This window comes from Pithys albifrons, chromosome 15 (genome assembly GCF_047495875.1).
Source record: "Pithys albifrons albifrons isolate INPA30051 chromosome 15, PitAlb_v1, whole genome shotgun sequence".
Taxonomy (NCBI): domain Eukaryota; kingdom Metazoa; phylum Chordata; class Aves; order Passeriformes; family Thamnophilidae; genus Pithys; species Pithys albifrons.
The window spans coordinates 8,932,976-8,958,869 of NC_092472.1; the positions used below are offsets into that span (position 1 = coordinate 8,932,976).

Sequence of the window (25,894 nt, forward strand, 5' to 3'; positions counted from 1 at the left end):
TCAGAAAAATTAATAACAAGTATACAAACTGTGCTGTGAGGGTGGCCTGAGGTTAAATTATCAATATTGCTCTAAGCAAGGCCAAAAATCAAATGCTTCCAATTAATATCTTGCAAGTGTATTATTATTTGGGGGTGGCAGGAACAACAAAACCACCCTGAGAAAAACTCAAACAAGGCAAGAACCTCACAAACCAAACCACCACCAAGCCTTTATTACAAAGAACCAGGATCCCAGAGCTTGTGGCCGTTGTGCTGTCAGTCCCACCCACCTGCTGAGTGGATTCCCTAATTCCCAGGAGACCAGCAGCCTTTGTTCCTGGCTTCACGTGGGTGAGTGTCTGGATTCACCTGAACTGCATCCTACAATTTTGTTGCCAGCACCGAGTGGACCAAAACAAGGAACCTCCCTGTTGGATGAGCCAAACACCGCATGGGAAGGGACAAGTATTTAAAAAAATAATAAATCACACACTGGACACAGTTATCACTACAAGAAGTCAAATGACTTGCTTTACATCCACATTGCAAATAATTTCACAAGCAGGAAAATTAATATACTGAGTCTCATCTTCCCCTGGGAGGGTGAAGGGTGTTTGGGATCCTGTCACTGGGACGTGCAAGAACATGGGCAGAGCCAGACTGAATCCATGTTATCTGTTGTTGTTTGGGTTTTGCACAAAATTGATGGAGTATGAGCCAGTTGATGAATCCTGTTTTATCTGGAAGTTTTCTGTTGACAGGCCAAAGGGGCGGAGAACCAAATTCCCAAGATCCTTCAGTTTGCCTGCAAGGAAAAGCCAAGAGAACACAGTGAGAGCTGAGCAGAGAGAAACCTGCCATTGAATTTTGCTCAACTACAGTCCAGCTCTACTGATTTATATATTAATTTCAGGTAAATGTTGTGGAAATTTCTGCATTTTGTTAGTATTTAGGCTTTTAACAGGAAGTAGAAATCAACTTGTTGTTTTTTTCCTGTGAGGATTAACAGATGAGGTGGTTCAGGGATCTGACCAAAGTCACTCCAGTGAGCAGCTCAGGTAGGGTTAACTTCTTTGTACTGGTGGTGGTTTTTTTAAGATACACTCTGTTTAAGGTAAGTGAACTATTAACCTCATACCTTTATGCTGCACCCTAAAAGCATTTTGTTTATAAACCCATGAAGTTGTTTGGTAGCATCTCTGTGAGTGACATGAATAGGTGTTGTTGTACTTCTGAACAAATATTTGGTCATTGCTGAGCTTTAGGTTTGGGGTGAGAAGTGACTTTGTGTGCGGGGAGAATCCTGGCAGAGTCTGGCAGGGCTGGAGTGCCCCAGGCCCTGCAGCTGGTTTGCTGGGTCAGGAAACTGTGAAAGGCCTTTTCTAATTGCAGGGAGCACCACGCTCCTTCCAGGCACTCCAGAGCCAATAAACAGCCCAGATGCCTCGGGATCCTGCAGCTGGGGCAGCTCTCTGGGAGAACCAGGACCTAGGATAGATTTAGGACTTTATTCTTCATCTCACTGCGACTGAATAATTCAAACAACACAGTCACAGGTCACGTTCCTGTTCTATCACTTCATTCCACAGACAGCAATGGCTCTGGGGCAGCCACACTGAATATAAATTGTTAATGAGGCAGAAGAAAGCCTTGGCTTTTCCGGGAACACCAGCCCAGAGCTGCTCCTGCTGTCCTGGCACACATAAACCCAGCATTGTAGGGAAGCTGTTTCCTCCTCCCCCACCTCCTTTCATCCCTAAATTAGGATCTGCAGTTAAGAAAAGCTCTCTCAGCACAGAGCCTGTGCTTGGGGGAAGGAAAAGGCACGTGGGGCTTGAACTGAGCTGCAGAAAGTTCCCACCCATCACACACTCTTGTCCCCAAGCAGGGTCACACTCTCCTCTCCTGAGACCTTATTTCCATAAATTTTGTTCTTTTTAATATAGAGAGACCATGTCTACTTTTCACCTGCAATTCCAGCATGTTAAGTTTCTTCAACAAAGCAATATTCAGGGGTTGACAAGAAAACTTAATAGGTAAAAATCAACTTGGACCTCAGAAGTCTGTGATTCATCACTCACCTGAACTGCAATTTAATACCTCATGGAAAAAGCCAAATGCAGAAAAAGATTCCTCACAATTTACATTAGGATGTAACAGCCAAAATTGATCACTATTCAGTCTTTCTGGCAATAATTGTAGTTTAGTTGCTGGTGTTAATATGGTGTTTGGAAGTTGGAAAGATACATATTATTTGTGTTAAGATTTCTTTTGGATAAAAGACAGATTTCCTGAGGAGGTCTCCTCTCTGTGTAACTTTCTGTATTACCAACATTTTTAAAGCAGTAAGACCAAGGGTAAATCTTTCCCTAAATGCTGGGGACTGAACTGTAGGAAACTGTATAACAGCTCTGGTTTAACTATTTAAAGTAACCTCCCTATATGCAGTATTGGGGTTTAGCAGCTTAATTGCAAATACAACACAACCTTCAGTAGCCTAAAAAACCCAGAAAACATAATTCTCTAGCCATGAAGCCTAATACATATCTGCTGATCTCAGGTAGCTGGAAAATCTCTTTTTGTCAGGAAGGCCCAGGTCATGTGCTCTGAGAGCCTTCCCAGTAATACACTGAAAATCCAGTACAATTGCCTATTTACTGCAAGGCACTCATTTGTACCTCCAGTTTTTAATTCTATTTGATGAACTCTGTGTGTGTATGATGGGTTACACATAATGGGCATGTTCCATCCCAGGGGTTTGTATCCACTGTCAGCCCCCAAGCTCCTAAAACTATTCCAAACTTCCCCTCTCCTCACTCCCTCTCCCCAGAGAGGTGGTCCAGTTATCACAGTAATTACAGTTTCTCTAAAGAAGACTTGCTTGTTGCACCAGAGCTGGAAATCACTGGCTTTGAGGTCAGAAGAGAAATACAAAAGAAGACAGGAAATGGTCACTGTATGTTCACATCCTTGGACAGTCACTGAGGCAGGGGATGCTCATGCTATGAGAGCACAAAGGGAAAGATGCAGGTGGATTTCCAAGCACTTCCCAAGTGTGCTCTAAGTCAAACTTTCTTTGATGTGAAACTCAGAGGTCACTTCATCCTGAGTAAACTTCAGTGGCAAGTGAACTGACCTGCAAAGGCTGAGTGGAAAACATGAAAATAATACAGACATCAGCTTTGGAGAAGTAAGAGCCTGCCTTGCAGAACATGCTGCTCAGATGGACTTGGTTTGGCCACAAAATAGGATTTTTCTGGAGACATCGACTTCATCAGTCACATGCAGCACACTTGCACACAAGAATTCCTCCTTAGGTAGCCAAGAAGGAAAATCCAGCCAAGAATGTGTACTCTGACTTACTTACACACAATCACTTCAGAAGTGGTTTCTGCTCCTGACAAACTATGTGCTAACGAGCTGTAGCACTGGAAAACAGGAAACACACTTGGGGAGGGAGGGAGGGAGGGAGGAAGATGCACTCCATTTATTTTGGTTTGTTTATACACAGCTCCAGTTTTCAGGACAGTGGGAGTTAGTTGGGTAGCCCAGGATTTGTTTTAGTGAAAGAATAAAAGCTTTGCAAAACCAGCACTGGCTGAGTCATTGACTAAGACAAGGATCAATTCAATACTCAGAGTTCAAAGGAGCCAAAGCATGAACTGGGACATTCTTTCTAAGGATTTTTTTGGTCATTTCAGTTTAGTGTCAGTGCTCCTGGAGCAGGCCTAGCCTGGAACTATTGGGATGCATCTGATTTGCCTTCCTGGAACCACAGTATCTGGAATACAACCCAGACACCTGAGCTGGCATGTGAGAAGGCAAGAATGTACGTGGCACTACTGAACCCTCAGTCCATCTCCTGACATTGCCACAACCATTGTCCACCCTGACACAGGACCCCCCCTGGGGAACAGCATTAACAAAGGTCCTAAAGAGAAACAGCTCAAACAAATACACTGTAAAACTAAAACAATCCAAAGGAATCTTGTAACCAGCACACTACATCAAGTTTGTCCTCTTCTATTCCTTCCAGAACTCTGCTCCAAACCCTGTTCTTCAATGTAAGGGTTTTTCCCTGACCTCAGACAGAACAGCAGCAGTTTGTAAACCTTGGGAAGTATTTCCTTCCCAGGTCTCCATGGACAGATCCATGACATCACTGCTGTCTCTCTTAACTACAAGATATAGGGAATCTGAAAACACTTAAGAAAATGAGCTGTCCATATTCCTGAGAATTTCCAATGTTCTATTCAGAGACTGTTACAGAAACCCCCTCAGTCTGTGTTACACGGGTGACCACAAGCAGTGCTAAGACTATAAAATCACTTGCCCCACTGACACCATATAATTTAGCAACACAGGTGACAATTTAATGTACCCTGTCACACACAAAGGGTGTGGATGAACACAATATGTTGTACTGCACACTCTGAGTCTGGTTCTCCAGGCTGTTTGTAACATCCTTTAAAAGGGATTTCTTTCTCAAGAACCCAAATATAAATATTCTGAACTGGTTCCCAAAGGACCAGTTCAGTTCTGTGAACCTGTCACTTTTAAAGTATTAACCCTTTAAAAAAACATCATATCTAGTCTGAAATCCAGGCCAAAAATTAGCAGTATAGAACTAGGTTTGAATTTATTGTTTCAGTAAAATCCCTTGTGATTAGTGAGGCCCTTTAGAGTTCAAAAAAGATGACAAATTTTCATATTATTTTGTGCTGAAACCCATCCCATGTCCTACAAATGGGTCTGATCCTTCTGGAGATTTTCTGCATTTCTCATTTATTTAGAGCACTATAAACCTTCCTTATTTATGGCTCATTTCAAGTACAATGGTGGACACAGAATCTGATCCTGTAAAGCCCCAGAAAGCCTCACTGTCACTTTGCCAGGTCAGAGCACGTACAAAGCAAGAGCAAATCAGAATCTGCAGAGCAAGAAAAGAAATTACAGAAAAATATCAGCTTAAACACAAGCCCTTGAAACAAGCCCTTCTTCCCAAATATATTAAGAATCAGTGCCAGAGTTGGACAGGCTGAGTTTATTTACCCTGATTCTCTGCAGAGCAGCAAACCCCTGCCTTCCCCTTGCCATCACAAACCCTCCAAGCCTACTCAGAACAGCATTTCATCTCCTGCCTGTCACGCCCAGAATGAGCAGAGCCACTGAGAGCTATTTCTGAACCAGGGCAGGTACAGCCTCTCTCACACTGTCACTTGCCATTGCTCTTCTGTGTGGCTTTTCTAAACAGTGAAAATGAAAAGTTTATATAAAAATAACTCACTTGGAAAAGCACAAGGATGCCTGAGCCTGTAAGAATTAACTAACCTGTTAATGAGGAGACAGTGTTGACAGCAGCCTTTGTTTGGCAAGAGGTTCCCTTCAAAAACATTAGTTTAACCATTTAATAGTTCTGTTATGTATATATATATATATATATTTGATTTACACATGATGCTACACAGAAAACCCAGCCTTGCTTGGGCAGTCTCATGTAAGTAGTTATCCTTTTGAAATCCATCAGTCCAGTTAAGGTGTTATCCAAGGAATATCATACAACTTGGTGATGGGGCATGGACATTCAGATGAGTTGTATTAATTAAATTATGTTCTCTACAAAGAAGTCCTTTGGTACAGAATTGTAAAGAGTCCAGACACAATGAACTGTGCCATTAGGAAATGTGACTCCTCTTCTAACAAGGCCTGTTTGTAACACTGGGTAGGTCTAATTCAGACTCCAAACAAACAGTAATGAAATACTGTATAAATCAAGGTAAACATGAAGACCTGGAGGTCTGTGGGTTGCAAATGCCACAGAAAGGACCACATTTATTTCTTCAGACCAAGGCCAAACACCCTCAGTTATTACAGCTGGGTGACTTCTTTTACTTAAAGGTTTGGTGAAACCCCTGGTTTATGCCTTTCATGGGAATGTTTGCTTTGAAGGTTTATTGGAGGGAGAAAGGGCAGAGCAGTTGGTCTGTCAAATCATTTTCCCAGCTTTTACATGTATCAATATGAAATTGTTTTAGAAGGTCTTAAGTATTCTTTCTTTAAATGTAACTTTCTTCATGGGAGAATTATTTGGCCAGTACTTACTGTAGGTGAAACCAAAACTATTGAGAACTACAAAGAAATCAGGAGTTTTGTTGAACACAGAACAAATATTTCCGTTAAGATTTACTCTCTTTAAATTTTATACAAGAGATTCTATTAATGCCTTTTTTTTTCTAGTAGACTATGAGGATTACTATGGAAGTTACATGTCCATGCTACTTACCCAACATTTCTTTCTTTAATTTTTCATTCCTCTCTTCAATTTGTCTTGGTAATCGCTGTGGAGAGAGAGAAAAGCTGGAATCAGACCCATCCTTTCAATAATGCAGCAGGGTGAGCCACTGGAATTTTCATACACATATCCAGGATACATTTCTCACTCTGGAATATTTGTATGTGCCTGTGGACACCTGTTTACCTGGTGTCTGTGATACGTATCTCCAAGTGCAGCTTCTTTTGGGAAAGCAGTTTATCTGCCCTGCCAATCCCTCCAAAACTACTGTGGGGAAGCTAAAAATTCACACAGCGCTTACAAACCTCTTAAAAACAAAACCTAAACATTGAGTCCATAGAATTAAACTTTCTGGGAAAGCAGCAATAGGGATTATTTGACCATGAAAGATGATAATTTCAAAGCATTTAGTTTGTGAAGTGGCAAGACCAGGATTGAAATCAGAACACCAGCACTGCACTCCTGAAGTGTAAACAGTTGAAATACCAGAGCAGGTACCAGATCAGGAATCTTAGCAAAGAACTGCTGTGTATTTAATATTTTAAACTGTCATTTAACAAGATCATGACACTCCCTAAAGCAGTATGTGGAATCATTTCCAGATACAGAAAAGAGGAAGATTTGCTCTAACAGTGAATGGGCAAACTGGCAGATTCTCTTGATGCATCATTTTCATCGTCAGAGAGGGGGAAAATCTGCTGTGGGATTTCTGCAAAGCAGAGGCATTTTACCTTCCAGTAAAGCAAAGCTCCTGCATGTCAGATGCATCAGCCACATATGTGGAGTCCACATTACAGCTGAAACTGGTTTATTATGAAATTTAGAGATTTATGATGAATATTTTAAGAAGTGTAGAACTGTCAGGATTTCCTTAACAATTTTTCAAGGGGGAGTTTTAAGCTTCAGCCTCAATATATCCATTCTCCCCTGACACTTGACAAGGAGAGGGACCAGCTCAGGGCAGAACATCCTAAATCCCACTGCTGTGTAAAGTGAGGGCAATTTGCACAAAGTGTTCTGCACCACATATAAGGCCAAAGCCTCTGCCTGGAAAAATGAGGTCAAGGAGCAGAAGGTACATGTAACAGTCAAACTCTGCACTGCCAGCCACAAAAAATAAGAATAAATTACTGATTGTCCTAAAATATTCCTGGAAGATGGCCAGGAGGAACAGCAGCACTTATGATTCACTGGGGACTGAGCAAGGGCTCTTTTGTGAGATTATCAGAGGCACAGTCACTGAGAGAAAATGATGGTTGTGCTTGAGGTAGAAAGGGCAGTGTCTGCACTGTCAGGGGGTTCCAACCAGCCTAAACAGATCCAGCCACTGCCGAGGGGCAGACTGGGAATCACAGAAAATCCTGAGGTGGAAGGGACCCACAGGGATTAAATCCAGCTCCTGGCCCTGCACAGGACACTCCAGCAATCCCACCCTGTCCCTGAGAGCGTTGTCCAAACGCTCCCTGAGCTGTGGCAGCCCTGGGGCCGTGCCCACTGCCCTGGGGAGCCTGTTCAGCCTCGAGCTGCTCCAGCCCTGGCACAGGGCAAGGCCCTGCAGGCAGCCAAGGTTTGTAGGTCAGTTCAGCTGGTTTGTGCAATCACACCCTTACCAAAAGCAGGAGTTACACAGTTAAGCAGAATATTTTTCTGCCATCAGTGCAACTGATCCAGTCCCAAAGGAAATCATTTCAGGCAAGATTTCTTGCCTAATATGCCATAAAGACCATTTCTAATCTGTCACTTACAGCACCACAGTATGGGGAGGAGGGGGGGAGACTCACTGCTAATGATTTATTTTCTCAATTAGAGAGTTAAAACAATTAAGCCTTTCAAAAATATTTTTGTAACAACACACTGAAAGTGGTTTAGAGATGAATTTGCAGGTTATGCAAATGACTTTTTTTCTTTCTGGGGTAGAATCCATTGCAGGTTCACTGATGCAAAGCTGAACTAAAATAATTATGCCTTTTAAAAATTTAACCAGCTATAAATAAAATCAAGTATTGTCACAGATTTGGGTGCCTAACTAAGAATTACATTTTCAAATTGCACCTATTTATCTTTATTAATGTTTTTTAACATATACTGAAATAAGGAACAGTTTGGCTGTTGTTTTCCCTGCAGAAGATGCTCAGCCATTCCCAGGCTCTCTGGTGCCCACAAACCATTCCCCTGCGGCTTCCACTTGGATAAACAATTACAACCCCAGCACTTTTTAGAGAGGCTGCCTTTCATCAGCACATGTTCCTTCAAAACCACACCTGGATGGCTGCACCTCTGCCACACTTGTCCTTTCACCACAGCCTTCCTAACTTCTTTCCAAAAACCAGAGCAGCAGCCTGGAAGAGAACTTTGCAGGAGAGACTTCCCTTCTTGCAGCCCTCTGAGCCCCTTCCCTTCCCTGTGAAAAGCCCCTCTGAGCTTGTCACACCCAGAACTGTTCCCACACTGAGTGTGACCATACTAAATACCCCTGGAAAAATCACTTCCTGCTGGTGCTTTGCACGAAGAGTTACTTCAAGCTCCAATCAGCAGGTTGTGGCAGTGACTCCAAATCCCCACTGAGGAGGGATTATTTACATGTTAGGCTGGGGTTTCAGCAAGTGCCAGGGGTTTATCTTTTTTTCATCCAAGCTGACACATCCTAAAGGCCAAGGAAGCTTTTAAAGCACTTCCTTAACTTACAGAGATATAGCCAAGATTTTACAGGAAATCTTTCATTCTGAAGTAATTTGATTGAAAGTGGACACTGGACTGAGCTGCAGAATTTTTATATATTAGAATTGAGCAGCTGATTCAGAAGAGGCTGTTTGCAGCCACCACATGCATTTTCCTGCAGGAAAAGGCTGAGGATTTGAAGTTTAATGCAAACTTCAGTCACCATCAGTAAAATATCTCAAACTGCCCAATAGACACAGAAGGCACAGGAGAGAATAAGAAGAGAAAACACCTAAAACAAGAATCAAAATACCAACATTTTAAAGTAGATACAAACATACAGACTGAGAGAATCCTGTCTTTTTGCCATTCTCAAAATTATATGATCAAATCATCAAAAAAGTAATTATGCCATAAAGGCATTTGACTGCATTTTAACCAGTCAGAAAAATAATTCCTCTGAAAGAGAAACAGACTGTCATAAATGAACCAGCCAGCAAGGCCTGCATTACAGGGAGCCTCTACTCTGATCTCCAAACTGCAGATCTGTATTGAAATGATGGCACTAAAATGCAGCAGGTTCAGGCAACCTGTTCTAGCACATGCAGAAATACAATTAACAGCCTTGATCAGAGAATTGGAAAGGGTGTGTGAGCTGTTCAGCAGCTCAACAGGTCATCAGATGCTCAGAGCTCAGAACACATTTGCTTTCATTCATTTTACAAAGGATTCTGCTTTGTGGACCTGAGACTTGTCATGGAATTTGTGGAAGATCATTCAATCTTATGTAAAACCAGGTGAGAAAACCACTACTCTTTTAAAACTTGGAAAAAAGTTATACCACTGCATAGGAAGCTCCTTAAACAAACAGCATTGGATATTTAGAACAGGAAAAGAAGTCAAAATTAGGTCTAAAGTCAGGCCAAAGTACAAAAGGCTTACCATGCAAGCTTCTCTGGCTTGATGAACTGATGGGTCTCTTTCTAGGACTGCCTTATAATCTTCCAGAGCTTCATCTAGTTTTTCTGTTTTTTCATATAGTTCTGCTCTCCTCAGCAAAGCTCTAATATAGTGAGGGTCTAATTCCACAGCTGGAAAACAAAACCAAAGCACAGTATTTTACTTGCAACATTTCTGCACCCCTCAAATGAGTTAAGTGTGTATTAAATTCTGAAGTTACCTTTGTAATGTAACTTAGAATCCAGCAGAGCTTAAAAGCTAAGTCAGAATTCAGAAGGGCAAACAGCTGCCTGGGAAAGTCTCATGCAAATGATCATATTTCATTTAATGTCCATAATCTATCACAGATGGAAGTGATTTATAATGCACAAACATTTATTTTAAATACTATTATATGTAGAGATTCTCAGTGATGTTTCAGAAAGTTTAAGGATCTGTAAGATATTTCAGCTTCTGTGTATTTAAAAAGTATATTATTGGTTGACAGCTAAAGTTAAATATACCTAAAGATACACATGGCAGGGAAAGGAAGCATTTCCATGCTTATATCAATTCAAGTTGAGACAAACTCCAGAAGAATTACTGGTGCTCTTCTGAATTTAGTATCAAACTGTCAAAATTGGGAATCCAGAGTTATTTGAGCTCTACAAGCCAGCAGAGGGGCATCCTAACTGAGTTTAAGCTTTCCCTCTCCTCATTCCCTTGGCAGCCATGGCAGTTTGCAGTAGCAGTTCAGACTGAATGCTAAACTTAACAGTAACCTCCAAATGGTAATTCCTCAAGAATTCCTTCATCCCTTTTTCATCACAAAAAAGAGGGAGTATGAAAGATTTTTCATGACAGAGAGAGGGAGTATGAAAGGTCTGTCCATTTTATAATTACTAACCTATTAAAATGGTTCTAGGGACAATTAAAGTCAGGATTATCTACCTAAATATTTTAGGTTATTTCCTCTGGAAGGACAAAGGCCGTGCTACAGTCAGCAAGTGCAGGTTAGTGTGAATTGCTCTGCTGTGCTCCAAGTGTTGCACTGCAGTCTGTAAGTCCCTGGGGAGTGCCAGGCACTGGCAGTTTAAGTCTCTCTGCTGCAGAGCAGATTGATTCCCTTTCAGCCACTACAAAATTAGAAGTGTTTTTCAAACTGCACCACCACCAAACCCCCCCAGTGACAAAGGCCAGATGGGATTTGGTACCTTCAAGAGTACTTTTAGCATGTACAAATTCCTATTTACTGTACAAGCAGTACTGGCACAGAGCCACTGGATTAGTTTTCTGATTGGTAATTTGGGCTTTTTTTCCCCAGCTGTCATGGGGAGTTTAACAAATATTCAGTGTGGGTGAGTGGGTGGAAGCAATAAAGCAAAGCACAGCTGAGATTATTCCACCAGAAGGTGAAGAGAGAAAACTATGCAGGGCAAGAATGGGAGAGCACAAGCCCTTGTGACAAAGCAAAAGCTGTGCAGAAAAGGGACTCGATAATGCTTTTAACTCTGTAAGGCCTCACAGTTCTTTGGAGTCTGGGATCAAACCAAGATTTGGCAGAGAATGGCAAGTGGAAGTGGGTTTTAAATAGTAGGTGTAAAGAAACAGTTTCCATAGTAAAAAGACTTTCCTATTAAAAAGAAGTACAAAGAGCAGCATTATTGGTATAAGAGAATTATTCCAGATGGGAAAAGTTTGATAGGCATTTCACAAAAGAGATAATACAAATCAGGTGTCTTCCATCACAGCTTTCCATTAAATTCTTTAAAGACTCTTATGCCCAAAATTACAGCTCTGCAGTAAGGCACTAAATGGCATAATTTATGCAGGAAAGATCTGGCACAAGTGCAGTGCAGAGAAAAAAAAAAAGTGGTACCTTTGGTGCAGTCACTCAGGGCAGCTTCTGTCTTGTCCTAGAAAGAACACAACAGTTTTGTTAGATTTAAGTCATATTTCTTCATGATGGTGGTGGAGTCCCCATTCTGAAGGAGCTCAAGGAACCACTGGATGTAGCACCCAGTGCTCTGGTCTGGGTGACAAGGCATCGGTCACAAGTTGGACTCGATGGTCATGGAGACCTTTTCCAACCTAAATGATTCTGGGATTCTTGGGAAACAGTTTATTTACATTGCAAAGAAGCAGCTTTGTGTGGCATCCAAGGGACCCAGATGTTTGTGTAAGGATCCTGTTTTCATCTAAACTAAAAGGCTTTTTTAACAAAAATCAAACTGTTCTGAACTGGTACTGTTGATCTAAGTAATAGGAGTCTTTCTGCTCTCAATATTTGCTCCTCCATAAACAGCAGCTGTCTCAGGGAAGAATGCCTCACAAGTTAAAACAGGAGTAGCAGGCAGGTAGGGAAGAACAAACTTCTGGGGAAGTTATTAATTATATGAATTGATTTTCAGAGCAATGTGTTGGTCTTTGAGGTTCCACTGATCTGTATTGTGAGATACACAAGTATATGCACAGTTCTTGTATCATCTTGGGCTCCTTTGGGGACAAATAGTTAACATCTGGATCATGAGGAGGTTTTGCAGTTTCCAGCTTTCATATTTGAAAGATACACCTGCATCTGTTAATACAGATTTTATTCTATTTTTTCTTGCCTGCTCAAACAGTTCAGTATCCCAACAGCAAGTCAGAAGTATTCTCTGTTGAGTAAGAATTTATTTATTTATGCCTAAGTATGGCTGCAAGGTACATTTCTAAACAGAGCAACATCTCAGTCCCGGAGGAAACACTTCATGAAAGTTCCCTTTGCAGGAGCATAAACTGAGAACAGGAGTTCCTGTGCTATTTTTCTGTTCCAAGAGCAACTTCCAGGTTTGTATTCATCCTCAGTAAAACCACATGTACCAGGAATTCTGCTGGGAGCAGAATAGACTGAGCAAATCCTGCAAACAGCTTTATCCTTTGCCCTCCTTTCTGCACCCCTAATCACTTCATTATTGCACTTGTCATAGAACCAACACAGTGTCACACAGAATAAAAAGAACGCTCACCTGTTTCATTTTTGCTGCAGCTCTGTTTGAAAACAGAACAGCCCTATCTTTCTGGAAGCAGGCTGGGCAAATCTGCAGAGCCTTTGTGTAAGAGTCTTCTGCCTCTCCATAATCTGCAGATGCAACAGAAAAAACAAACAAACCCAAACCAGACCATTTATGTCAAATCCATAAACCACATGGGTGAGATTTCTTTGGAAACATTTCTCCCTATATGATACAGTATTAAACCAGAATCAGTAGCTGATCTCTAAGCACATTACTAAGTAGTACATAGATCAAACACAATTACTTTAAAATTCACACCCTTATAAAAGCAGAAATACAGTCCTGAACTCAATGTGACAAGTGCAGCATGATGTGTACGTAATTCCCAGCCCTGAAATCGTTTCCTTCTATTTGAGTACCAGCCTTACAGGCAGAATCTCCTCAGATGAAGTGTATCCTTGATCCAGAGGGAAGTGTGTGCTCAAACATGTCACTGCACTGGTACCTGTTCAAAGCAGCTGGAGGGGTATTTTATTGCCACACAGGTGCTTCAAAGGCTGAGTGTTTGTGATGAGGAAGTGCTTTGGCAGGGACAAGCACACTGAGAAGATCTGCCAAAGAATTTATCAAGCAAAGGCTGTGGATGACCCTTCACAAGATGACTCAGCCAGCCCTGCAGGCTTGGGGCTTTCCTGGGCTGGGCAGTTTCCTTCTGCCTCTCTGATGCTTCCCGGGATTGGTACCTCATTCCCCAGGAATCCTGTTCTCACCCTCAGCAGGAAGGCCACTGTCTGGTTGTCAGGGTACACCAGTTCCTTGGTCGTGTCCCTGCTGACTGAGGAAAGTAGGAATCTGCATTTCCTGTTTCTTCATGAATTCTCCACCCACCAGAACATTAAATGAGAGGCTGGTGTCAGAACCACTTCACCCTTTATGCTTTTTAATAAAAAGCAATGTACAAAGGCCTGGGAGAGCTACAGAGCCCCAGCCCTGCATCACTTCTAGGCACACACATCAGCCAGACTCAGAGTCCAGGGGAAGCCTTTTCTGATCAGTAAAAGAAACCCCAGCATTTGGAAGGCAGTTCTGTACCATGTTCCTGGATTAAACAGCTTTTGTGGGAATCCTGCTTTAGTAATCCAAGTCTTTGTGATTTAAACAACTCAAAAAGAGGTCTGGTATCTCTTCTCTAGAGCTGGATGATAAATGAATTATGTGATAAAACTGAACAAGGATAGGTGGGAAATCTTCCTATGGGTTTTCTGCAACATCTCCATATGGCTGACTATTAATCCAAGATTCTCTAACATCCATACAGAATTAAAAGATTATCAACCCACCTCCTTTCTTGAACTGCTCATTTCCTTTCTCCTTCAGCATTGTGCTCTCCTTTCTCCTTCTCTACAAAAGAAAAGACAATGTCTCAAAGTATTTAATTGAAATGAACAAGTAGGTCAGCTGCAGTTCCAAATAAAGTATGAATGGAAATCAGAAAAAAACATAACCTGAAGAATTTTAAGTAGTACCAAGATTGCTTGCCTGTAGCCACTGTGACATGATTTACTTTACACTTCCATGAAACACTGGAGTGTAAAAACAAGGCAATTAAAAAGCTCCAGTTCATGGACACCAGTGTGTTTGGAGAGCATCCACAGTGAATTACATGTTTTAAACCAATCTGTTGGCATTTTAGCTGACTGTTTGCTTCTCCTTTCCAAGTGAATTTAATTCAATCACTGCAGGTCAACTATGTAGAATATATTTTAAATGTAAAGTTTTGCTTGAAATAATTCCACCTCAGCAATTCCCAGTTACTTTCAGGGATGTACAAGGCATGTTGAGCTCACTGCACTAGAAAAGGTCCGTGGCTGATACTGCACTGAAAGATTTCTTATGCAGAGAGTGGCTGAACCATCAGAACCAGAGACAGGAGGATTGTTCTGCTGTACAGTGAGAACTGCACATGCTGACCAGAGTTGTGCTTTCAACCATGAATATCTTGGCACAAGTGGAGTTGACGAGGGGGCTCTTCGCCTTTGACACAGAAAACACAGGATGTCACTGAGCCATCCCTTCAACCCACTGACAGTGGGAGTGTTCCACAGGCAGACATTCCTCACACCAGGGAAAACAAAGCACTGTAAGAGACAGGGACATGAAACAGCAATGCTCATGGTCACGAGTCATTTCTGTGGTAGAAAACTGATCATTTGACCACTGATTTTCCTCCCAACACACAAAGGACTTAAATCAAGGTGTCTGTAAATTACAGATCATCGAGCAATTAAAAAGCCAACACTAGGGAAAGGAGCAGTTTCCTTTCCTGCAGATTGTGTGAATCAAGGATTAATGCAATTATCAATATCGCACAGAACATCTCCTTGGAAACAGCTAAATATAGTCCTGTGTGAGGAGCACTGCACCACTCACAGCTCTGCCAAGGAGCTGACAAACAATGCACAATCAGAGCTCTCTCCTCCTGCTTGCATTGGTTTGGGGAATTAATTCACCTGACCATTGTCACCATCGTGGTGCTCATAATGCTCTGCAGAGCAGGCTCAGTGGAAGAGCACTCAGTTGGGACACAGAAAATTACACAGCAAAATCTCATCTCACTATTTCCATACCCAGATCATGAAATGTGTTCTTATTGCCCCTTAAATGTTTTCTCATACTCATTGCTCCTCACATTAAAAAAACAAAAAACAAAACACAGGGCAGAGAAAACATGTCCCCATATTTAGAAACTGCCTTTCCTCGGGGTGGGCTGACAAACCCACCCAAACCCTTCCACAATGCCCCAATGTCCATGAGCTTTCTAAATATGAGCACACAAATTCAACATTTCAGGCTCAGATTCTTTGTGTACATGCAGGACTTTGCTGTTCAGCACAGGGAATATGGAACTGCTACACATAAATTTTCGGAGGACAGAACAGCTCCAGCAAAGTCACTGTCACACACAGCTGGGCCTCCACAGAAAGGGCTTTTTAAAACATCTTCAAAACACACAGAAGTGAAAGTTGGCACAACATTTTCATACCAGTGAACAAAGCAGCCAGATCCCAGCACAGAACAGGTCTGGAGATGATGATCCTACTGGAAAGATCTCCATAGACAACCCTCATTCAAGAAAAGAAATGCCTGAAACACAAGCCCTACTGACTTCATTGCTCATGACCTATTTAGAAGTGGCCTTTCAGTGCCATCAGCTGATTCACTGCTGCAGAGGGTTGAGTTACAGCTCTACAAGAATTAAAGAATTTTTTTTATAAACAGAATTGCAGCATGGTCACACTATTCCTGAGGCAGAAGCCCTAAAATCAAGGAATACAGGATGAAAAGTTTTACCTGGATTATCAATATTTTATTTCATTTTATTAAAATTATTACAAAATATTAAATTTTCACCCTATAATCTAAACAATTATTTGCAGCAAAAAAGCTTCAGAAGAATCAGCTTTGTATTTAAAAAAGAAGAGTAAAAGGAACAACAACAAAGAAACAAAGCAGCATTTTTAAGAGCACTGTCTATGGTTCAGCAATTTACTCAGCTCCCTGCAAAGCAGCAATGCAGTCCTGGCTCAAACCTGTACTGCTGTTAGAGCCTGACCAGCATTTTCAAGATATCCCTGTATTAAAGGGTTTCAGTTCCGAATTGTCTGAGTTTTCAAAGTATTTTTTAAAAAGGTGAAGCCTATGGGATACCTCATGCCCCTCTCTGGGTGTGCATTAAAGTATGAGTGACCAATAAGCAACATATAAAAGCAACTTCCTCCGGCTTTTCCACAAAATGTAAAAGCATAAAAAATGTATCAGCCCCTCACATCCTAAAGGCACTGCCCCCAAAAGCAGGCTGTGTGATTGTGAAATGAATACATTATTTACTCCTCCATAATACATTTCTTTTACAGGAAATCCTAACACAAAACAGCAGAAAGTCAACTATTCTACTGAATGTACATTTGGGCTGAAAGGACTGCTCAGGGGAGAACTTGTGTTCTATTTAAATTCAGGGTAAAAAACCCAAACAACCAAACCCCTGTGAGAGGACAGAACTCTTCACTCAGGATGTTCCATTTCCAGCTTCCACAGGAACTGCAGAGTGACTGGTCATCACTTTGCTGTGATCACGTCAGTCCGGAGGGAAAAAATTGCAAGTGACTTGTCCCTGGGACAAATTTTGCACAATGTCACTTTGGTGTCCCCACCCACTCATTTTTCAGGGGAACATTTCAGTAGCTGCAGGGCAGGCTGCCCTTTCCTCAGCAGGGAAGTAGGTCAGCCTGAACTCCTGGAATGCTCTGCCTAAGGAAAAGCCATCTCCCTGCTCCATTCCCTGTGGGCTGCTCATGGACAACACTGGGGTCAGGCACAACTTCCCCAATTCCATGATCTTCCATTCTATGATTTTCTGCTATTCCAAGTCAGCAAAATCTTAAGGTCTGGGGTGTTTTTAATTTTTTTTCAAATTTTATTAACACAAAGATGACAAATTCCAAGTGGCAGCCACTATTTTTTGTTGAAATTAGCATGTTAACACAAACCTGCCTGGCAAGCCAGAGGTCCTGAAGAAAGGTCTGAAGTCATGGAAAAGGACAGCTTGGCTTCCTGATAATAAAGGGCAATTCCAAAGAAAGGCCATCACACCTCAGCTACTCTGCCAGGGTTAAAAATAAAGGCATTTAAAGCATTATTGTGCTATCAGCAAAGAAAGCAACCAACACGTTTTCACTGTTCGGATGGGAAATAACCACTACAATGGAAGGGCTGGAAGTGAAATCCTTAACCAAAGCCAGTGGGAGCTGAAGGACAAACACCCTCAGTTTGTAATGATTCCAACCATCTTTCCTCTGGCTGTTCCTATGCATTTTGTTTGATCCATTGATTTACCTTTGCCAGGGAACTATTCTTGGCTCCAGTTCCGGCAGGAGCAGCAAACTGTGCTCTCTGCTCTGTTTGCACAGTGACAATGCACACCTGCACCTCACACTCCCTTCTGGAAGGTCACCAAGAAGCTGTGAATTTAAAATTACTGGAGTTCAAATGGGGCACAGAAATAAGAAATTTAATCAGACAAGGAATATATTTTTCAGGTTCAAAACACCAATTCTAAGTCGTTCATTAGCAGTCATCTGCTTCCCCCTGCAGTTTTGGGAAGCTACTGCTGCATCCGGCATTCAAGGGTTGGAATTTCAATTTAAGGTAGGAGTCACCAAAAAAACCCTTTTTCACATCTTGAAAAGTGCCAAACCTGCCCTGGACACTCCAGAGGTCACAGAGCAAAGGGCAGTGACAGACCTGGCCTGTCCCTGCTCCATGGAATCCATGGCAAAGACACATCAGCCTTTCTACGGCCAGATCACCATCCTTTCCCAAAACTGCAACCAGCACTTCCAGACACAAGGAAGGAGGTCAGAGCCCTCCCTGAAGCTTAAGTTAACATGCCAGACTGACTATTCCTGAGGAACAATATGTGCCATTCACTCATCCTGCTCCAGAGGCAACAGCCTCAGGCAGAAAAAGTGGAGCTGACCCCTGAATCCATCCCCACAAGTGGAAAAGGGCTGAATTTGTCAGGATCAGCATCTTCCAGAGCAATGCAAAACTGAATATGGGATTAAAATCAGACAGCAGCAATCAAAGGAAGACAATTATATACTTCACTCTTTCCATTAAATTGCCATCCAGCAAAAGACTTGTATGTTTGTTTAAAAATGTAACTCCACGAGTTATAAATCACACAGGGAGATTTTAATTCCAGAATTTATTAAAATTCTTCTCACCAGCTTTTGGAGTTTATTACTCTAGCAGATACAGATACACTTCTGAAATGTTCTTCTCCAAGCCTGGATTAACTCAGAAAATGTAAAAGGATGTTATATTCTATTTTAAAGCCAAAGGACAGGGCAGTTTTAGCCCAGCAATGCATCTGTTCCTCCAATTTGACCAAAACAATAAATATTTAGTGTAGGTGCTGTACTGTTGATTGGATTCAGGTTATTAAAGCAGGTAATTTGAATAAAGGGATCATCCTTTATTACAGTTCATAAGATTGCACTGTGTCACCTTCAAGTTGTCTTGCAAGTTCTATTGCTTTACAAAATAATTGTGAGTGTTGATGGGAACTGTTAATAAAAAATGCCTTCCTTATTTGTCAGTAATTTATGTAGTAAGTTTTACACAGTTACTTGGGTTGTCTCATGTATTAATGATCTGTCTTTTTTGTTCCCACAACATAATTCTTCCTGGAAAGAGCTCCGAGACCATCTCCAGGTGATCAACACCTGAGGACTGTTCCAAAATACACCTCACTGTGCTCTATCCCATCCTCCATTCTCTACCTTTGCTTTTATTTTGTAAACACCGTGGAAAAAACAGCAACTCTAACACAACAAGGTTACATTATATTAGACAGATGGAACTAGGAAAACACCAAATGCTGAAATGGATCACCTACATTGGAGAAGAAATCCCAGAGCAGTTCAACCCCTGGAAAAGCCAATTCTATAGAGAAGCTTTTATTTGTGGAGAACAATGGGAAGAACCTGAAGGCTCAGGGAAGAAAGCAAGGGTGAGGAGAGGGGCAGCTTAAAGGACATTTCTTCATTAAGACAATGTTCTATAATGTATCCTTGAGCTTCTGCAGAAAATGGGGGAGAAAAAGGACATTTTACTGTTTAGCCCAGAAACAATCTCAGCTTTAACTCAAAAATGCTATTTCTCGAAATCAGTTTCACTTAATTCTTACAAAGCGGCAACAAGATACTAATGCAGAATGCTCTGTACCAGAACTGTGTGCCTTGTCCTGCTGACACATTTCCTGCTGTTAGAACAGACATGGAGTGTGATTCCAGCCAGCTGGAGGTCAATGCACACGGAACAGCCCAGAGAAGGGAAGTGCCTTGGAGGAAAATTATTTATTCCAGTGTATTACATCCAAAGTAAGAGCTTCCCAGGCCAGGTGCTTGAGCCCTTGCCAGACAGGGCCCAAAGAACAGGCCAACATCTGTCACAATGGAGGAGCATGAGGGTTCAGAATGCTGCTCTGGATAAACTCCTAATTAATGGGTGTCCCCCCAGAGGAGCGCGGGGTGGGCTGGAACAATTACCATGGAACAGCTGTTGGGTGTCCTCGGATTAATCCTGCAGACCAGACCAACGTCAAAGCCATCACTGTCAGTGACAACTAACCAGAAAAATCTGTTTGTAATGCATCAAAAGCAATTTACTGCTCAGTGCCTCTGCTGAGGCAGCAATCACGGTGCTTTTGAAACAGCAACAAAACAAAAGTCAATTTTGGTTTTAATTCTTAAAAAGCTCAGAGTTGCAAGCCCAGCCAAGTACCCACGCTTGAGGCTGCATCTGTTTTTAAGAATATTTCTTGCAGGTTGTGTCTTAATATCCCTTCAAGTTCTTATTTTGCTTCATTGAGCAGAGAGGACTTCTTACAGGATCAGAACTGTTTCCCTGGGAAGAATTCCTGGTCCTTAAAATTAGAAATCTCACTGTATGGGACTCTTGAAATACAACTGGAGTAAGGACACAGCCTTCACTCTGACCCCTGCAGCAGCTTCTGCACAGGTGAATATTTCTACTCAGAGCTGCTGTTGTGGAAGTGCACACAGGACACACATAAATACACAGAGCAAGAACCAGAATCTGCCTTTCCATCTCCAGAATAAATCAGAGACTTTTCCCACAGCCTGTTATGGGAGAACAACACTCAACAGAACTTGTTTACTAAAGCTGCTAAAACATATCAATGATCTTAGTTTATCAAAACCCCAACAACCTAGGAAGGTGTAGCTCCATAAATGTGGTCAGAGCAGGGCTCACATCCAGCTCTCTCCTTGTGACCTGAGTGCAGTTTGTGGCTGGGGCTGCAACATCATGGGGAGTGTTTCTTATTTAGAAAGCACTCTAATGGAATCCATCTCCCCCTGCACCAGCACAGGCTGCTGTTTGATGTCAGCTTTTACCAGCTCTGCCCTTGATCTAAAAATACAGCTTTATTTTTCGTGTGAATCACTCCCCTGAGTGGCTCAGTGCACACTCACACAGAGGTGGGGTCAGCACAACACAGGAGGCCATGCAGGGATGAGAACAACCCATCAAGGACTGCCTGAGGAGCAAACACAGCACTGCTGAGTGTCTGCCACAACCTGAGCAGCCAAATAAACACTTCTGGATATTTCTGCCTCATTTTCTGCAGCTGTAATTAAAAAAACAAAATCACTTTGCCCTTCTTCTCAAAAAAGACCTTTTGAGTAACTGGAAGGAGGTTTAAAAGATCTGAACAAATGATGCACAGCACTGTTTTCAGACTATGACTAGTATTTTTTCTTAAAAGCTGCATCATTTAACAGATAATTTAATAATCAGAATATGTTTCACTAGACTATTTAGAATCTTTCACTTTTAAAAATAAATTTGTAGCCATCAGTGCCAAGCACAGTGAGAACAGCTGGAGCAGCAATTCAGGAATGACCCATCCCTGTGGGAATGTGAGGTGGTGCAGGGCAGGATGGTTGTAACAACTGTGTAAGCTTCTAATTCTCCTCTGGATTCAGGATTTCTCAAACTCTGCTTGTAAGAGATACCAACAATATTTTGTTAAGAGAAAAAAACAGCTACATTGGAAGACTGTTCACATAATCCATTCAGAAAGCTCTCCATGGAACATAAAGAATTGCCAATCTAATGAACTTACTGTGATAGTGAGAGACAGAACCCCCTGTTTGGTTGGATATAATCACAAGCCAAAAGCTGAAGGGCAGAGTTGCTCAATACCACTGGAACTAAACCTACAGGAAGATGAGAGCTGCAGCTGCCTCAATACTTTCTCTAAGGAAATCCTTCCAGCTTTCATCAGTTACTATTTTGCACTCACTCCCATAGCACTTTTCAGAGTCGTTCCTCAAAGCTGAATGCAACGATTCAACACTGCCAATCTTTTGTCAATCTGACAGAAGGCAAAGACTGAGGTGCAAAATTAAATGATTATCCAACAATACAATGGAAACAAGAGCAACACAAAAGTTAAGACACCAAATTTCCAGGCCTGCTGCTCTAGAATTTCTGGGGTTTAATTCTATGACATAATTTCCCCCCAGTTTTTAGCATTTTTTTCTATGAACTTCTCAAGCTGCCTTCAGGTTCCAGGCTGCTGTAGCAGCCTCAGCCTGACTCAGGATGACAACGCTCCTTGGACCAGCAGTAAATACAAGGAGAAAAAAGGGACTGTTCCGTCTCAGCTGGAAAAGACACAAGGGCAAGGAGATGTTTTTTTTTGTGCAGTGAGCAGGTCAAGGAAAGTGCCTATTGCTGCATTTGGAGAGTGCCCTGTTTTGGTGTGTCCTCCCCCCACAAAACATCCCCCCAAATTAAACAAAGCATCTCCTACAACAAGAACTGACTTCCCAGAGGGAGCCCAAGATCGTCAGGACCCTGGAGCTTCAATAAAAGAAATGCTAATTAAATACAGGACAGAAGTTTCCAGTATGAGTGTAATTAAACACGAGGACAGGGAGCCAGAGGGGAGTTGTATGTTGGGACACGATTTTTAATTTAACGTCTTTACTCTCCAAATATTTGCAACAAAGTTGAAAAAACCCAGAAAAAATCATAAATCAGTAGAAAGCCATTTGCAACAAGAATAATGACAAGCAGAAATTCACTGTATTACTCACATGAACAGTCTTAATCCTGAAAGTGATTTAACAAGTTTTCTCAAAGTCAGAACAAAAATGTTCCTTTTTCCTAAGTACTTGATGACCATATCTCAGAACCCTGAAATCCACCTGCTGTCAAGTGACACCCCTGAGAGTCAAAAAACTGGTTCACACAGACTCACAGAAGAGTAAACACCATTCCAAAGGCTGCTGGACTTCCCTAATTCCTTACTCTCCACAACATTATCCACATTACTCAAACATTTTGTCCAAGGTAACTGCACTGAAAGTGAACAAAACCACACAGTTCATGTGTTTTGTTTGATTAAAACTCAAGTGATCTACAGGAATACATTCAAATTTAATCCCAGTTAACTGGATTCCATAAACCAGCCTTTGAGAAAAACCATCCTGAAACCTGCTGTGAGTTTTGGAAAAGCCCCTTGCAGCTGATCAGGGGGAAACTGGATGCACAGACACTAAAGAACATGGAACAGGGAGATCTGTCTTTCTCCTGATCTCTGAGTCACAGTCACTTCACTCACTGCTCAAAGCAGACAAAAATCTGCAATGCAACGTGATGATTAAGACCAGCAAGGAAAGCTACAGAAATATTTGTTACCTAAAAGAGGAAACAGAGAACAGTAAAGACAGACACAGGAAGGCTCTAAAGGTCCATTTTCATGTCAGTCACAGACCATTCAAAAACTCTGCACTGAAAATCTCTCTTTTTACAGTCAGCACTGGTGCTTTGGATTACCTGTTTTTCTTCCTCTGGCATATCTTTCTCTAGTTCTAGTAAGTATTCTTCATCTAGCTCTGTCTGCTTCCTCGAGCTACTCCCACCATTCTGTACATTCCCTTCGTCATCCAGCACAGGCTCTTCTGCCTCAAAGGAGTCGTGACAGTCATGGAAACACTCCTCTGCTGGGGGATCCTGCCCTGAGGTGGGGGGACACCCAGTCCCAGTGCTCTGGGGGTTCTGGGCAGCTCTGGGGTCAGTCTCTGCAGATTTCTGGTCAGAAAGCTTCAAGTGACTGAGTGACTCTTCAGGTGTAGTTGCATCTTTAAATTTTTCCATGCTGGACTCCTGGGAAGGGATGTCAGAAATGAGAAAGGAATAACCCCCAATATGCAGCATATGAAAGACCTGACAGCAAACAAATCACAGGTTGGGTCTGGCTGGAAGGGACCACAGAGTCATCTGGTCCCACCTCCTGCTCCAGCAGGGTCATCCCAGAGGACATGGCCCAGGATGGTTCTGGAATATCCCCAGGGAGGGAGACTCCACACCCTCTCTGGACAGTCTGTTCCAGCGCTCGGTCACTGCACAGCAAAGCAGTTCTTTGCCGTGCTCAGCTGGAACTTCTGGGCATCCCTTCCTGCCCCTTCCTTGTGTCCCATTGCTGGGCACCCCAAGCACAGCCTCGTCCATCCCCTGCCCCCTCCTCTTTAGATATTTACACACGTCTACATTTATTTAATCCCATTATTTGTTTTATACACCTTTCTAAATCTCTGCAGTGCTTAAAACTACTTTTGACATCCCCCGAGGAAAACTGCGATTTCCGAGGGGAGGGGGACTCCACGCACCGTGGCCGGGGCACCGCGGCCATGGGGAAGTGAATTCCCGAGCTCACATTCCCGAGGGAGACCACACAGCGCCCCGAGCCCTCCGCGACCCCCGCCTGCCCCGCGGGGCGCCGTGCCCGGCTCCCGGGCGTGCTGAGGCGCCGTCCCAGCCCCGAGGTGCTGTCCTGTCCTGTCCTGTCCTATCCAGTCCAGTCCAGTCCCGTCCCGTCCTGTCCCGTCCCGTCCCGTCCTGTCCCGTCCTCTCCTCTCCCGGCCCGGCCATCGCCCCCCAGACCCCTCCGAGCCCCCGGGCCGGGACTCACCTGCGCCGGCCGCGCTTCCGGCTTCCGGCGGCCGCCCCGCCCCCTGTACCCGCTGGAGCCGCTTCCGGTCGTCACAGCCAATGGGCGAGGGGGCGACGCGCGGGGGCTGCCGGGGATTGTAGTCCGGCTGGGGCGGGCCGGGAGGGGATTGGAAACGACAAAACTTTCCCATGTTTTTAATTAGCGATAACACGTGGTTGGGTTTCTTGGCGGGGACTCGTGTCGGTTTGAACTCTGAGTTTCTCTGGGCCGGCTCTGGGACGCTCCAATAAAGGAAGCTCGAGGGAGCCGGATGTGGGACACCCGGGAGGGGCCATGTGTGGTCCTTAAACACACGGGAACAGCCAGGGATGCTCAGGGAGGAAGGATACACAGGGAGAAGGGATGCACAGGGAGGAGGGATGCACAGGGAGGAAGGATACACGGGCCTGGAAGCTGGAAGCGCTAAGGAAGAACATGAGAACCAAAAAATGGAGATCAAATTAGCCATTAAAGGATGGAGTACTGATTAAATGAAGAGAATTGTATGACTTGGAACCAACGAACATCAGTGTCTCTGTTTCAAATAAGGCCATGAGTGGAAGTTTAAATTTTGCCAGTAGATGGAACAAAACCCTTGGATTCAAACAGCGAGAGACTTAGGAGGTTGTGCACCTGAGTTTTGTACTTTAGACATTCTTAAATATTAATATTTAGAGCAGAAGATCCATAAGGTAGAGCCAACGTGAGGCCCATGGACTGAACCTTGTAATAATCCGTGTTGCCAAAACTCAGCATTCTATCAAATTATTATTATTGATGTTGTTAATCTTGTGTGTTTTGCTGAAGAGGTAAATTATTTTAGAAATGAACACCAAGTAAAAGAGTTTCCACTTGAAGAATACATGTTATACCTGGAAACTTTCAGGCAAAGGAAGAGGAGCTTTTTTTAACAAGTTCTAGTCCTGAGTTGTGTGAGCAGCTTTGCCTCTCTTTAAAAAAATAGAACAAAACTTCAAGACACATAATTTCAGTGGAAATTGCCACTTTTAGTACTTACAAGTCTAAGGGGGGGATTTTTAAAGGCAGCAGCACAATATAGTTGGTTAACTTGCTTTTCTCTAAACCTGCCAGTTGGTTTTACTGCCTATGGGTTTTACTGTAAAAAAACCAGTGTTATGACAAAGCAAACTGAAAGAGAATAGAAATTGAAAGAGACAATAGAAATTGAAAGAGATTCTGAAAGAGACAATAGAAACTGAAGGCAGGACATTTAAGTTTTCTTGCTGCCTGAGGGAAAAGTTTTACTGCTGAAGAGTTTGGATTTGTGGAGTGTAAAATCGAGGGAACCCTTTGCTGGGTGAGAATGTTTGTGACTCTCCTGCACAATAGAAATCCAATAGATGGCGATATTGGATTTTCCAATTTCCTTGTAAAACGGATCCAGTTGAGTGAAATCAGGGCTGGATCTCCCCTGTTG

At 42.7% G+C, this 25,894-nt stretch overlaps 1 protein-coding gene across 1 annotated transcript; it reads right to left on the reverse strand.

Moving 5' to 3' along the window:
• Positions 1-186: 186 nt before the first annotated feature.
• On the reverse strand, positions 187-24,478 carry TTC1 (tetratricopeptide repeat domain 1). The gene is made up of 8 exons (XM_071570550.1): positions 24,436-24,478; positions 23,301-23,630; positions 14,207-14,267; positions 12,879-12,991; positions 11,750-11,786; positions 9,874-10,022; positions 6,265-6,319; positions 187-786 (listed from the first exon to the last, which is right to left on the reverse strand). Exons 2-8 carry the CDS (start codon positions 23,619-23,621, stop codon positions 653-655), a joined length of 870 nt encoding a protein of 289 aa, XP_071426651.1. The 5' UTR covers positions 23,622-23,630; positions 24,436-24,478; the 3' UTR covers positions 187-652.
• Positions 24,479-25,894: the final 1,416 nt, after the last annotated feature.